The 16,136-nt window shown below is 46.5% G+C and overlaps 1 protein-coding gene across 1 annotated transcript in view; it reads right to left on the reverse strand.

Annotated features, from left to right (window-relative positions):
• The window catches only part of LOC138299135 (carnitine O-acetyltransferase-like), a 65,349-nt gene extending 50,238 nt beyond the window's left edge, over positions 1-15,111 (reverse strand). The window contains exon 1 of the mRNA XM_069237185.1: positions 14,548-15,111. Within this exon, the coding sequence (XP_069093286.1) occupies positions 14,548-14,595 (48 nt within the window). The 5' untranslated portion in view covers positions 14,596-15,111. The remainder of the gene's footprint in view (positions 1-14,547) is intronic.
• Between the last annotated feature and the right edge of the window lie 1,025 nt (positions 15,112-16,136).

The raw sequence follows: 16,136 nt of genomic DNA on the forward strand, positions 1-16,136 counted from the left end.
ACGTCCCAGGAGAAGGCCTTGTTCCCAAAGACAAGGATTTCTTTCTTGTCCGAATTTAGCTTTAGGCAGTTGATCCTCATCCAGATGGTGATTTCGGTCATGGTGTTCCTTTGTGTGGTGGAGGCATCGTTGGTGAGGGATAGGACGAGCTTGGTGTCATCGGCCTAGGAGATGATGTTCAAGACCTGGGTGTGTGTAATGTCAGCAAGTGGCGTCATGTGCTGAAGAGGGGGAGGGGGGCTGAGGGAGGAGCCCTGAAGAACACCACAGTTGATGTCTTTGGGTACGGAGATGAAGAGGGGGGGAGGAGGAGCCTCTGCGTTCGCCTGGAGAGGAAGAAGGCGAACTAGAGGAGTGTGTTGTCTTGGATGCCTGTGCTGTGGAGTCTGGTGATTAGGGTGTGGTGGGAGACTGTGTCGAAAGGCGCAGGTAGGTTGAGGAGGATGAGGGCTGCTGTTAGTCCTAGATCGAGGAGGTGTCTGATATCATCGGTTGCTGCAGTCAGGGCAGTCTCTGTACTGTGGTTGGCCCGGAAGCCAGATTGGGCTGGGTCGAGCAGGCCATTGTCTTCGAGAAATTCTGTCAGCTGGGGATTGATGGCTTTTTCTAAGACATTGGCGGGAATGGGAGAAACAAGATTGGAAGGTAGTTCTTTCGCTTGTTAGGGTCCACTGAGGGTTTATTCAAGAGGGGCTTGACCTCAGCGTGCTCCCTGGTGTCAGGGATGGTGGCTGTGGAGATGGAGGAGTTGAGAATTTCTGTGAGGGAGGCTCCAATACCTCTCTTTCTAGGTTGTAGAAGGTGTGGGGGCATGGGTCAGTGGGGGATTCGGAGCAGATGGAGGTCGTGATGGCGACAGCGTCTGGAGAGCTGTTTCCATTTGGTGATCCATGGGTGGGGAGGTGTGAATTGGGGTGCAGGAGGTGGTCAAAGTTGGTGGGCTGGGGGGGTTTAAGTTGCTGTAGATGTCAGCGTTCTTGTGGTGAAAGAACTCCAAGTGTGTTGCAGAGGGCTTGGGAGGGTTGGATTGTGTTCTCTGTGTCAGAAGAACTCTAACGATACTGAATAATTCTTTGGTGTGGTTGGTGCTGGCCTCAATGAGGGTGTTTAGTGCTTCTTTCCTGGATACGGTGATGGTAGCTGTTGAGGGCGGTCCTGAAAGTGTAGAGTCGAGGGTTGGGGGGGGGGGGAGCCTTGTTGCTGAACCAGTGTTGCTCGAGTTTCCTGCAGTGGCGTTTGAGGCTTAGGAGTTCCGGGGTGAACCATCTGGCCTGCTTGATGGGTTTCCTGTTGGTGGTGCACTTCAGGGGGGCTATGGTTTAAGCGGCTGAGAAGATCCAGTTGATGATGTTTTGGACATGGTGTTAAGACTGTGTCTGCGTTGGTGGGTCTTGCAACTTTGAGGGCAGAGATCCAGGTTGATTCTGTTCCTGATTTAGTCGGGGCTTCCAGCCATCCTTCAATGGTGAAATGGACGATATGGTAGTTAGTACGTTACCTTGGTGGTATGGGAGAACTTGGCTCTGTCGCTGTTGGAGAAGATGGGGTCCAGAGTGTGTCTTGCGCTGTGTGTAGGGCGTTGACGAGTTGAGAGAGGTCGATGATGCTCATCTTCTCGAGGAGTGAGGCAGAGTTAAAGTAATCAGGGTCCGCTAGATGGAAGTTGAGGTCCCCCAGGAAAATGTAGTGGTTGGAGTCAAAAGCCAGAGGGACAATGAAGTCCGGGATGGAGTTGCAAAAGCTGTAGCAGGGAGCCGGGCGTCTGTAGGTGAGGGTTCCTCTAATGCTGGTTTTGGCATCAGCTTTAATATGCAAGTTGAGGTGTTCCATGATCGGGGTTGTGTCGCTGTCTGAGGCGGAGCAGTGGAGGGAGTCCTTGTGGATGATAGTGATGCCGCCACCGTGCCCGTTAGGGCCGTTGCAGTGGATCATCTTGTATCCACATCAGAGTAAATTTATTTTATGATTATTTAAAATCTTTACAATCAAGTGAGATCAATCTCTACGGAAAGCGCGTACATTTCCCTAAATAGGCCCGGGTCAAACACCAATGGGTCTATAAAAACTACAGCCTAAAATTACAAGACGAATATTCCAAATATATACGAACTCAGCAAAATACTTCTTTACAAGAAGAATAATGACTCCCAAAGGATAAAAAGCATATGTAGAATATTTCATGATTGTTATTGATCAAAGGCCGAAAACTTAGAAACGGATAATTAGCAATGCAAACCATCATGATAAAATACAATTATTTTCAGCTAATATGTGCAAAGTACAACAACCTAAATGGCCACTCCCTTCTGCTTAACGGGTAGACGTCTGGGTGGTCATGGTGCTCTCATTCAGCAGCTTTTGTAATTAACAAGCAAACTTCACAAATTTAGCTAGATCAGATGTCTCTTTCAAAGTAAAAACAAGTGAACTGGCCTCATTGCAAGTTCTTACGCCATGACATACAAAAAGAGGTTTTAATAAAATGCAAAGTGCACTCATCAGTGCTGGGCAGCAGCATAAGAAATGATTGAATGACTCACTTTTATATCTGCAGAGCCTGCAGTTTACAATCATGCAAAGGGAGTGCCATTTTGGGTTCATCCCCTTGATTTTGAGGGCTAACAACCTTGCAGACATGATTTGTGTCAAGCAGGCTTTCCCAGTCGTACACGTCACTTAAGGTTGCGCTGACAAGTGGTGCGAGCTGTTGGTGTAGTATGCTGGTATAGCTGCTAACACAGGTGTACTGCTCAGTTGTGCCAGGCCAGGTTAGTTGTCCTAGAAAGTATTTTATCTGCCTATCTGCCTTTTCAACACAGTCTTAATTGCGATGTGAGTAAGCGCCAGCTTATTTAGTTCTGTTTGATCTATTTGGAGGGAGTCAAATGCTTTAGTTAAATACTGTGACGAAGGATTCGTTTTTAAGTCAAAAATGGGGCAAAGGGCTGATTTCAACGTGGTGGAGCCATAACAACCCTATGATAGTATTTCATATCAGAGCTCACATTGGCCCACTTCTGTCCTTCCGGCCGAGTTCTGGCCTTAATAGACATCCCCTTATATATTGCGGTAGCTTAAACACTCTCTTATAAGCTTTGACTTGAAGCTTTTCCACTAATTTAGTGAGTTGTCCCGGAAAAGCTTCATGACCGTAATTTAATACTGGTAAAAGAGATGCCTGAGAACTTGTAGGATCGGCACTGAGGAAGGGCTTACTATGGGATTGTTTAACTGGCATACTCTTGTTGTTATAAATTGAGTCTCAGCTTTAAGATGGCACAGATGAATTTTAGAATTTCCCTTCGCAGTCAAACACACTCCTAAGTAATTATACAAGTTTGTTCTGCTGATCTTGAGGAGACCTATGTTCCAACAGCAGTTCTGATGTTTAGATGCCCCCCCCCCAAAGATTATTACTTTGATCTTAAGAAGTGTTTGCCTTCATTTTGTTTATGTTGTATTCATGAAGGGCAGGTAGTGCTTTTTGAAGCCCAATTCTTGAGTGGTCTAACAGGATACTATCATCTGCATCCTGTAAGAGTGATTTTGAGGTTTCCAGTTTTTGCCGGTATCAAGTTAGCATGTCTTAAGGCCCGGAACATGACTGCTGTGTATAGATTTAAAAAAAGAGAGGGGCCAGGACGCACCCTTGCTTCAGGCCATTGTCAGTGGGGATTTCCCTGCTAATGAGAGTACGTGTCTGCTTGACCCTCACCCAAGTTGATGTATAAAGTGGGACTACTTCCATTAATAGTTTGTTTCGAATACCCCAGCCATGAAGCTTCCTCTATAACTGGTTTCTATCCACAGCGTCAAAGGCAGTGGAGTAGTCCACAAAACAGGCATAAAGAGAGGGCAACTTCTTAGTGGTGGCCTGATGTATTAAATAGGAAAGACCCACCATATTTTCTGTGGTTGAAGTGGCGATGTCTGGTTGATGTGGGGTAGAGCCATGTTTCAGTAATGAACACTATGTCAGGTGCGAGGTCTGTGATGGTGTCCCAGATTTCTATGGCGTGCTCGCAGAGGGATCGGCATTTAGGAGTGTGCAGTGGAGTTGGGGTCTGTGGGAGGGCATCTGCTGGGTGGAGCATGCGGTAGTTCATGCGTCCCAGGAGGTGTCAGTGGCGGCAGGAAAATGAACCTTTGGTGCATCTGGGCAAGGCGATGCTGCAGTTGGGGTTGTGGGCTTTGGGTCTGAGGTTTTTGATCTCGTCGGAGTAATGGTGTTCGGCAATGGCAGGTCCAGGGGTCCTGGCTTAGACGGTAGATCCAGGGGTACAGCTGCTGGGCGCAGTCCGGGTGTGGATGGCAGATCCAGGGGTAATGGCTGGACTCTGGCGCACCTGTGGTTGCGCAGTGACTGCCATTAAGTAGGTTCTGGGAGCGAGGGCTGGGCGGTAGGAAAACAGGCTGAAAAAGCGGGGGGCCGGAGATGCAGGAAGGAAGGGGGAAGTCTGAAGACAACAAAGGCCAGCAAGGCCTGGTGCCAAGAATAAAAAGGCCAGCAAGGCATAAAGAGCAAAAACCAGGGGTCTTTTAGACTGAGCGCTGTCACCCAAATCCGGTGTCCCTAGTAACTTCCTTTACATTACGTTTACATGTTTTCTATTTTTATCATCACTAGCGATGCATCGACTCTCCATATGGCTTCTCTGAATACCTCATTATGTTCGGTCTCTGTTTAACCTTTATTAGAGTTTTGTCTCTGAAGTATAACACAATTGCCATTCTGTCAAGCGTTCTCTGTGTAACTGTTTGGAATACAGCAGTATTCTTAACCAATTGGCATTCACTGGCAACAGTAGGTTCCTAAAGGTGTAACAAATGATGTGAGAGGCCTAGACGCTTCATGTAGATTGATTGGCCGGACAGCAATAGAGATGTCCAGCATACTAAAAACTCTACCTCTACACATAGACTGAGAATCTCTGCTATATTTGCAGAGGGTGTCTGCCAAACCAAATATGCTTGTTTAACCAAGCAATTCACGCGCATGGGAATTGAGCCTCCATGGTTTAAGGCCAAGACCACTGGGGCCAGCCATGCAGAAGATACTACTGATTCTCTTATTTCATGTGCTTCCTTTTGAAGTGGTTCTCCCATGAGAAATGAAATTGTCATCATTATTGTGTACAACAGCCGTTACCTTTTATTCAATATAACTATACAGTTAAGTTATAATATAATCCCAAATTATCCAAGAAAACTAGGATATGAATCAAATATTTATTTTAATTCCAAGGTGGTATTTACTACTGCCACTGGTTCTTAAGCATTACATACAATACAAAAATATTGTTAATGTTACAATCCTAAGCACTATTCACCTTCCGTAATACACAAATACACTCCTCTCTCTTTCTGCATTATTTGTGTCCATTTCACCCTTATTATATTTATTTGTTTGTGTAAGAAAGTAGCCTCTTTCTAGCCTTGTTACCCCCACTTTTGGCCTGTTTGTGAGTGTATGTCAGGGTGTTTTCACTGTCTCACTGGGATCCTGCTAGCCAGGGCCCAGTGCTCATAGTGAAAACCCTATGTTTTCAGTATGTTTTTTATGTGTCACTGGGACCCTGCTAGTCAGGACCCCAGTGCTCATAAGTGTGTGGCCTATATGTATGTGTTCCCTGTGTGGTGCCTAACTGTCTCACTGAGGCTCTGCTAACCAGAACCTCAGTGGTTATGCTCTCTCATTTCTTTCAAATTGTCACTAACAGGCTAGTGACCAATTTTACCAATTTACATTGGCTTACTGGAACACCCTTATAATTCCCTAGTATATGGTACTGAGGTACCCAGGGTATTGGGGTTCCAGGAGATCCCTATGGGCTGCAGCATTTCTTTTGCCACCCATAGGGAGCTCTGACAATTCTTACACAGGCCTGCCACTGCAGCCTGAGTGAAATAACGTCCACGTTATTTCACAGCCATTTTACACTGCACTTAAGTAACTTATAAGTCACCTATATGTCTAACCTTTACCTGGTAAAGGTTAGGTGCAAAGTTACTTAGTGTGAGGGCACCCTGGCACTAGCCAAGGTGCCCCCACATTGTTCAGGGCCAATTCCCCGGACTTTGTGGGTGCGGGGACACCATTACACGCGTGCACTACATATAGGTCACTACCTCTATGTAGCTTCACAATGGTAACTCCGAATATGGCCATGTAACATGTCTATGATCATGGAATTGCCCCCTCTATGCCATCCTGGCATAGTTGGCACAATCCCATGATCCCAGTGGTCTGTAGCACAGACCCTGGTACTGCCAAACTGCCTTTCCTGGGGTTTCACTGCAGCTGCTGCCAACCCCTCAGACAGGTTTCTGCCCCCCTGGGGTCAAGCCAGGCTTATCCCAGGATGGCAGAACAAAGGACTTCCTCTGAGAGAGGGTGTTACACCCTCTCCCTTTGGAAAATGGTGTTAAGGCAGGGGAGGAGTAGCCTCCCCCAGCCTCTGGAAATGCTTTCATGGGCACAGATGTGCCCATTTCTGCATAAGCCAGTCTACACCGGTTCCGGGACCCCTTAGCCCTGCTCTGGCGCGAAACTGGACAAAGGAAAGGGGAGTGACCACTCCCCTGACCTGCACCTCCCCTGGGAGGTGTCCAGAGCTCCTCCAGTGGGCTCCAGACCTCTGCCATCTTGGAAACAGAGGTGCTGCTGGCACACTGGACTGCTCTGAGTGGCCAGTGCCACCAGGTGACGTCAGAGACTCCTTCAGGTGTTGCTAGCCTATCCTCTCTCCTAGGTAGCCAAACCCTCTTTTCTGGCTATTTAGGGTCTCTGTCTCTGGGGAAACTTTAGATAACGAATGCAAGAGCTCGTCAGAGTTCCTCTGCATCTCTCTCTTCACCTTCTGCCAAGGAATCGTCTGCTGACCGCGCTGGAAGCCTGCAAAACTGCAACAAAGTAGCTAAGACGACTACTGCAACTCTGTAACGCTGATCCTGCCGCCTTCTCGACTGTTTTCCTGGTGGTGCATGCTGTGGGGGTAGTCTGCCTCCTCTCTGCACTAGAAGCTCCGAAGAAATCTCCCGTGGGTCGACGGAATCTTCCCCCTGCTACCGCAGGCACCAAAGAACTGCATTACCGGTCCCTTGGGTCTCCTCTCAGCACGACGAGCGAGGTCCCCTGAATCCAGCAACTCTGTCCAAGTGACTCCCACAGTCCAGTGACTCTTCAGTCCAAGTTTGGTGGAGGTAAGTCCTTGCCTCCCCACGCCAGACTGCATTGCTGGGAACCGCGACTTTTGCAGCTACTCCGGCCCCTGTGCACTTCCGGCGGAAATCCTTTGTGCACAGCCAAGCCTGGGTCTACGGCACTCTAACCTGCATTGCACAACTTTCTAAGTTGGTCTCCGGCGACGTGGGACTCCTTTGTGTAACTTCGGGTGAGCACCGTTTCACGCATCCTCGTAGTGCCTGTTTCTGGCACTTCTCCGGGTGCTACCTGCTGCTGAGAGGGCTCCTTGTCTTGCTCGACGTCCCCTCTGTCTCCTGACGCAATTTGCGACATCCTGGTCCCTCCTGGGCCACAGCAGCGTCCAAAAACCCTTACCGCACGATTTGCAGCTAGCAAGGCTTGTTGGCGGTCTTTCGGCGGGAGAACACTTCTGCACGACTCTCCACGGCGAGAGGGATCCGTCCTCCAAAGGGGAAGTCTCTAGCCCTTTTCGTTCCTGCAGAATCCTCAGCTTCTTCTGTCCAGTAGAGGCTTCTTTGCACCCACAGCTGGCATTTCCTGGGCATCTGCCCATCTCCGACTTGCTTGTGACTTTTGGACTTGGTCCCCTTGTTCCACAGGTACCCTCGACTGGAAATCCATCGTTGTTGCATTGCTGGTTTGTGTCTTTCCTGCAGTATTCCCCTATCACGACTTCTTTGTCCTTTGGGGAACTTCAGTGCACTTTGCACTCACTTTTCAGGGTCTTGGGGTGGGCTATTTTTCTAACCCTCACTATTTTCTAATAGTCCCAGCGACCCTCTACAAGGTCACATAGGTTTGGGGTCCATTCGTGGTTCGCATTCCACTTTTGGAGTATATGGTTTGTGTTGCCCCTATCCCTATGTGTCCCCATTGCATCCTATTGTAACTATACATTGTTTGCACTGTTTTCTAAGACTATACTGCATATTTTTGGTATTGTGTACATATAACTTGTGTATATTTGCTATCCTCATACTGAGGGTACACTCTGAGATACTCTGGCATATTGTCATAAAAATAAAGTACCTTTATTTTTAGTATAACTGTGTATTGTGTTTTCTTATGATATTGTGCAAGTGACACTAGTGGTACTGTAGGAGCTTCAATCGTCTCCTAGTTCAGCCTAAGCTGCTCTGCTAAGCTACCATTATCTATCAGCCTAAGCTGCTAGACACCCTATACACTAATAAGGGATACCTGGGCCTGGTGCAAGGTGTAAGTACCCCTTGGTACTCACTACAAGCCAGTCCAGCCTCCTACAGTTTGCCCCTATTTTCACTTGCTTTCATATCAGGCACTGCTAAACTACTGACATTTATTCCCATACTTTGAGATAGGAGTCCTGTGAGAGTAATGTAAACAAACTTCCAGAGTCAGCTAACACTCTTGCATTTTTACCATTAATTTCCAGTGACATGAGTTGTTTCTAGGTCCTAACTACTTGTTTTAAAAATGTCCTTACAATTTCTACTGACTTAATTGTTTGCCATTATTTCAAATGTTGCCTCTACTGATACAATAACATTTCAAAACTTGTCACTGTTGTGAACATTTGTCTTTTTCTGTTTCCCATCAATAATGTTACTTTGATTTTTGTTCATTTTTCACATGTTCAACTTTTGTTTAATTTGATCACATTTTAGCACTGCCTTGAGCTACACAGTTGTATAGTGAATTGGATTAGGGTAAACCAGGATAGTGGCCCACATTTTACCCCAGGGACCCGAGTTACCCTCTAAGGAAATTTTATGTACAAAACAAATAAATGTTTTTGGAGATGATCAAATATACACACTGGTTGTTAGGTACCAAGAAGTGTTGTTGAATAATTATAAAAATACTGCAAAGTTGATTTTCCATGGTAGCATCAAGTTCCAAAAGGCTGTCTGAGAGACTTTCTGAATAGCAATAGCAAAGGTAATGCTCATGTGCGATGCTAACCTCAGGAGCTGAAAGGCAGTACGAGTGACACTGACTATTTAGAGAAGGTTGAAAAGCAGCAGTAATTAACGTGACAAGGAAAATCAACAGAATTTAGCTGGAAACAAGGTGATTAAAATTCTGGACCATTTAGATATGGTGACGAGGAAACTCACATAATTTCAAATTGAGGAATCAAATGTAACATTTTGTGTGTTGCTTTTTACCATGTACACATGTAGAACCAATTAAATCTTGAGGAAAAACTGGTCAAATTTTTTGAAGACTATATGCTTGGGATTAAGGATTGGTTAAATGATGCTCACATGGTGAGTCTTAGCCTCTGAGAGAGTGAGCTGTATTTGATCAACTGTAGGAGACAAGTGACTGGGTGAGTAAGCCTTGAAAAAGTGGATATTCAGCAAAACACGTGTTGGTTATTTTGGAACACTGGATTAAGCAGTGTGAAAAATCAAGTGTGATTACTGTGTCATAAATGAACTTCGGACCATTTTGACAAATTTATTCAATAATAAATCACTGTACTGAACAAAAAGTGTGTATATCTGATCGTCTCCAAAAATATAAAAATATTGTTTTCTACACAGCTGTCTGTTCAATTCCTACTGCAATCGGAATGGCGTAACCGAATGAGGCGTTGTTAGCGAAAAGCAATAGCAAACAAAGTGCTCACTTCTGATGCTAGCCTCAGGAGCTTTCTTGCTCTTTCTGCATCTCACAATTTAATCTTTAATCAGTCATTCAGTGGCCCAGATTTACTTGTCACAGACAACCCCCTAGGAGCCAACGCATAACTTACAATATTGTCTTCAAATATCTGAACATGTGTGAAAAACATGTGGTGTTCCATCACCAAATTAACTTCCAGTGTGAAGTGTTTCTCCAGTATGGCCATTGATATCTCAAACACATTTACTGACTGTCGGTTGCCGGCTCCAACTGGAATTTCAGTCAGGTACTCATCTAGTCTACTTGTTTAACATCAGGATTATGAAGAGTAACAAGTTTCCGTTAGGATTAGGTCTACACCATCTATAGCTAAAATATACATATATATGTGTGTGTAGGTGTGGCAACATATACTGTTCAGTCGTAATAGCAATGCAGGCCTGATCACTGAAGCAAGTGCAATCAGTCCGCCTTGACACTATGTCAAGTAATTGTGCTCAACTGTTGTGCTAAACAAGAGAGAAACCCAAGCCACTGTTCGGGCCATATGTAATAAAGCATATTCTCATAGACACAGAATGGGTAAAATCCTTTGGTACATCTGGTCCTTTGTTTCTTCGAACAACGAATATTGAACAGAGCAACTCATGCTTCTAATTGAAGACCAAAATTGAAACCTAAATCTTGGCGTTTCTCCAAACAAAATATGTCTAAGTAATTAATAAATCGGACTGTGAATTGATTATTGGACCAGCTGAGTTAACTACTGAGGTTTTGATTTACTGACTGGATTTAGGCATTACTAAGACTGAAGGAACTTAGTTGTGAATTAATTTAAAATGGATGTTACATTCTGAGGAAGATGCGTTATTAGTCCGCCTTCTATGATTATGAACATGGCTTGGGTTAATGAGCACGTCCAATTGACAACACCTGAATGAGCGCCCTTTGAATGCTCCTTCAAACGCACATCCTGTCAGGACTCAGTTTGTGTTCGGGGTTGGGAGGAGGTGCAACGAGAACAGCTCCACGCTGCCCAGAAGTACGGCACTGTCCTCTGCAGGTAATTTTAGCCTCTGAACACTCTTGCTGTGGGCTCGCACTATGAATACCCCATTGTAGATCTAGTTGTGACAAATGTTAGAACCTGTCAATGGAAGGTTTCAAAATGCAGTACCTCCCCATTTAACCCACGATTAGGTAACTGAAGAGTACAAAGATGTTCCACAGTAAGTGAGATCTGAAATTTATGGACTGATTTAGAAATTGGCGGCAGGGAAATACTCCATCGCAAATGTGACGGATATCCTGTTGCCGTATACAATCTCATTTTATCCTATGGGGATCGTTATACAGTGGACGGGATGTGACGGAGTATTTCTGTCCTCCATGTTCTTGAACTGGCCCTTATTATTTAGAAATTCACCCTATATCGTCAATTCTCTTGTAGTTATATTTAGCATCGTGAACAAAATCTGCCCTCCTCCCACAGCATACTTGGCATCTCAGAAAGTTGTCTAATAAGATATGTGGGCAAGCATTTTTTGACATGCATGAGTCATAGAGGGGCTTATACTCACTAGGAAGAATGACACCTCGATTATCCATTGATATAATTACAAAATGTACTTTCTTTGGAGACACTCCTAAATCGATGAGTTTTTCTTAGTTGTCATTATTTTCCAATGAAACACAAGTGCATGATTATAGTTCCACTTAGGAGTGTTGATGCATAACTATTATGAGAACACAAACAAAGGTGTTCTGGTGCGGCGAATAATGAGTCATACAACCATTGGAGAGTGGTTGAGAGAAAACCTATTTGGGCGCTATTGAAGAATCACAGGTCTCTTATATGTGACGGATGAATAAATGACACATTGTGTATCTACAATCCAATTTTTATCTAGACATGGAAAGCGACAGTAAGCACGCTTGTTATTACTCCATAATGTCTTTGCAGGGGATGAAAAGTCACCTCAAGTTGAGAAGTGAACGCATCCATCAACTTTTCAGGAAATTTTCCTCATTAATATGATGGGGATCCGACATTCACGTGGTCCTGTTGGAAGCTGTAGACCATAGAGCGCAAGTAGGCTGAACATGTTGACTTTTTTCATTTTCAGTGACTGGATGTAAAGGGCAGATTGTACACCCTAACTTTTTTTATCTTGTCCAGGTCCCGGTTTATGATAATAAAGAAGGAGCATTATCATGGACATGAGAATTTTAACTCACTTTTGCACAGACCCCACCACACCTCAGATCAGAAACATTTGACCTCCTGGTGGAGGAGAGACCTCATGATGATGCTACTGACTATGAGCACCACAGAGGGGTCAACAAACCACGGAAGGAAAGTAGCCAGTGAAGGTATCGCTATCATCCCAAGGCAAATCCGACTGATTGAGACTGATGTGGATACACTCCCGTTAATATACATCCAGGAAGCACTGTACCTTGTCTACGCTTCTCATTCCCTCTTGATTTTTTCGAAGTTAGATCAGTTCTAGTCATAATCTTGTGTTTCATCTTTTTGTGGTCGCGATGAAGGGGTATTCTATTCAAAAAACGTAGGCACCGTCCTAAGCCTTATTGGTTCTTTTTGGTATCAACAGCAACATGTGGCTTCTGAATGGACCAGTGCGGGTTCTGTGGTGTGACGAATGAACGCAGCACATAGCAGTGACCAGGACTGACAATCTGTCTACATATCAGAGGAGTCATCCATTCCTGCAGCTGCATGCTTAGAGATAATGACAAAAGTGGGCAGTGTAGAGACTAGGTGGCAGATCTGGAGCTCATAGACAAGGTCAACATTGGGCAGTGTGGTGATTAAGTGACAGCAGACTTGGAGCTCAGAGACAAGGACAGCAGTAGGCAGACTCCAAAACAACAGACCTGGAGGTCAGATATAAGGGCAGTTATGGGCAGTGTAGACATAAAGTGACAGGAGAACTGCTGCTTAGAGACAAGAGCTGCAGTCACACCCCGGGAAACAGATCCCATAGAAAACACACCAAAGTCACTGAAAGCATAGGGATAGGCCCAAGAACTAACTAAGTCAAAACAGTCCTGTGGGCAGAAGGGCACTTAGATAAAGACAGCAAGAGAGACTCGAGGGCACACGGGCAATGACAACACATGCAGTTTCAAATGCACTGGGAGTGTCCTGGTTGCAGAGAGACCCCGGTAACACTCAGGATGTGGTATTCTTCACAAAGTTTCAAATCTAAATAATTTCAAAAGTTCTTCACGTCTGCCAGATCTCCCCAGATCACTCCAGTCCAAAGCAAACCTGGATGCAGGGGCTGTTGAGAGATCACGCAATATAACAACACATATGGGTTTCGAGAGGGAGAGGTCCTAGAAACAGAACCCGGGAACACAGGCCCATAGAAAAGAGGGCAGAACAGAGGCACAGTGTAGGGAACAGAGGCCCCTAGGGAACTGTGCAGAACACAGACACACCCTAGGGATCAGAGGCCCCTAGAGAAGGGGTCAGAACCCAGACGCACCCTAGGGAACAGAAGCCCCTAGAGAAGAGGAGAAAACCCAAACACAATCTAGGGATCATAGGCCCCTACAGAAGAGAGCAGGACCCAGGTGCACCCTACGGAACAGAGGCCCCTACAGCAGGGGTCAGAACCCAGGCACACCCTGGGAAACAGAAGCCCCTATTGGAGAGGGCAGAACCCAGGCACACCTTAGGGAACAGAAGTTACCAGATAAAAGGGTGGAATCCAGGTGCACTCTGGGGAAGAGGGGCCCTTAGAGAAGAGGGCAAAACACAGACACACTCTATGGAACAGAAGCACCTAGAGAAATGTGCAGACCTAGAGCGAGAAAGGCAGAACACAGACACATCTTAGGAAACAGAAGTCCCCAGAGGAGACGGCAGAACCCAGAGAAAAGGGCAGAATCCAGGCGCTTTAGGAACAGAGGCCCTTGGAGAAGAGGACAGAGCCCAGACACACCCCAGGGAACAGAGGCCCCTAGAGAAAAGTGCAGCCCCATAAAGAAAAGGGCAGACACACCCCTGGGAACAGAGGCTCCCAGAGATAAGGGCAGAAGAGACCAGCCCAGGGCAACAGAGGTTTCTGCAGATAAGGTCAACATAAGGACAGACCGGGGTGCAAAGGACCACCAGAGATAAGTATATAACAGAAACAGACTTGTGAGAGCTAAACAAGAAAAGCTAAACGAACTTTTAATGTTACTGTGATCGGCCACATTGCTTAAACAGAATACGTTGTGTGACAAACAGTGATCAAAAGTTGTCTTGCGGCGCCAAATAAAATTCTTCAATAAAGAGTTCACATATAGACAGATAAAAGGACAACCAACCAGAGAGAAACTGACAGTGAGGGAAAATGGCATACAAACAACAGAGAAACGAGAGAGAAAATGGCATGCAAACAAAAAGAAAAAAAACTTCCATGCAAACAGAAACATGGAAATGCAGAACGATAAGCGATATAAGCAGAGAATCAGGCGTGCAAAAAGAGAGAAGGGTTTCCTGTCACTGGAACACACCAACTGACTGACACCTGGGGGGGATCGACAAAGAGCAACGTGCACAACAAAAACACTAGGTCACGTGCTCCAGAAGGAGATTGCAACATAACCTGAAACAAGTTTGCCTGCAACAGCTGCTGTACCCATGCCCCCCCCCAAAACCCCAACTCTTCTTCGGGGGAGGCACGTGTGCAACCGGGGTACCTTACCAGAAGCATGCGGCAGGCAGGGCTGCAGAATCGAGGTATCCACCGCATCCTGGAGAGCTTCTAGGGGCGCCCCGGCCCCCACAAACCTAGAAGCAGCGTGTAACGCAGGAGAACAAGCAGCGCCCTCCCACCTGTGCTGGGAGCCAGGGCTGCCCAGGTGTAGCCGCCCCCGAGCCGAGCCTGGGGGGCAGGAGGGAGGGGGTGCACACAAAGAAAGAGACTTTTGGGAAGTTTAGTTAAAGCTGAGCTGTGACCCGGGCGCAGTCTGCGCAGCACTTCCAGGGCGGGGGAAGGTCGGCCACACCCCGGGGGCTGGCCGGGGCCTCTGCCTTATGGGTCCATGAGCTGGCAGCCGCGGGAGGAAGGTGGAGGATGGGGAGGCCAGGGTGGGGAGCGGCGGTGCACGACAAAGGTGTGGGGAAAGAGAGAATGGAGCAAAGGAGGGAATGAAAATAAAGAATGGGGTGGGAGGGAACAAGAAAAGGCTGTGGGGCGAGGGGAGGGGACTGGCGGGTTTGGGGCGGGACTGGGAACGGGGATCGCCGACCTCTGCAATCTGTATTTATTTAATAACGTGCTTGGGCGCTGCATTTGGCACCATCAGTGTCACTGGGTGATAGCACAGCGTGCAGCTGACATTATTGGATGGGGAGTGAGGGGCGGAGACTGGGGAGTGAGGGGCGGAGACTGGGGAGTGAGGGGCGGAGACTAGGGAGGGGGTGGAGAAGGGAGGGGGCGCTCTGGGACGTGCGGAAGTGCGCGTAGAGTGCAAGCACTGCTCGCGAAATAGCCCGGACCGTGCAGAAAGTGCATGCACGTTTTATTTTAATGCACCGTAGCCAAAGTCAGGTTCATGATTACCAGCCTGGCCACTGTGAGGTAGAGGACAGGGTTTGTGGGGGGTCGAGGAGGAGGTAAATGCCCCCTAGGGACAGCTATCAAGTAGCCCCATGTCCTTTGTGATATCACCAGTCTTGGCTTTTACAGCCAAGAGCCCTTTGGATTCTGGGATTTGTAGTTGCACTTCCTCTTCAAACATATTGACATACAGTCCCTCCAGCAAATTGCGAAGAACTTCCTCCAAAATGCTGATTGTATTGTAAAACTCTCAAATGCATTGCTGCCACGTTTCTCAGGTCCATGCCTGATGTTTTATAATGGAATAAACGAGTTTATGGAAGAGGATGTGGTGTAATCTTGTGCCCAGGGGCGTAAGGCTAGAGCTCCTAACTTTGGAGACGCGTCTTGGCGTGAGCTCAAGATCCTGTATACCTGGGTAAATCACTTATGGCCTGATTTAGAGTTTGAAGGAGCGGTTACTCCATCACAACGGTGACAGAACATATCCTGTGGGATTTATATTTCTGCGGACAGGATATCCGTCACTTTTGTGGCAGAGTAACCCCTCCACCAAACCCTAAATCAGGCCTTGCATCTCTCAAAAACAAATGTGTTCTTGTGTAATGTAACTGGTGCTCACGGTAAGCGCTCCAATCCCTTTGGGTTGAGTTGCGCTATATAGAACTGCAAAAACAAGAAAAGAACCTACAGGTCCCAGAATTCAAAGGGAAAAAAACTGAAAATCACGC

Source organism: Pleurodeles waltl, chromosome 6 (genome assembly GCF_031143425.1).
Source record: "Pleurodeles waltl isolate 20211129_DDA chromosome 6, aPleWal1.hap1.20221129, whole genome shotgun sequence".
Taxonomy (NCBI): Eukaryota; Metazoa; Chordata; class Amphibia; order Caudata; family Salamandridae; genus Pleurodeles; species Pleurodeles waltl.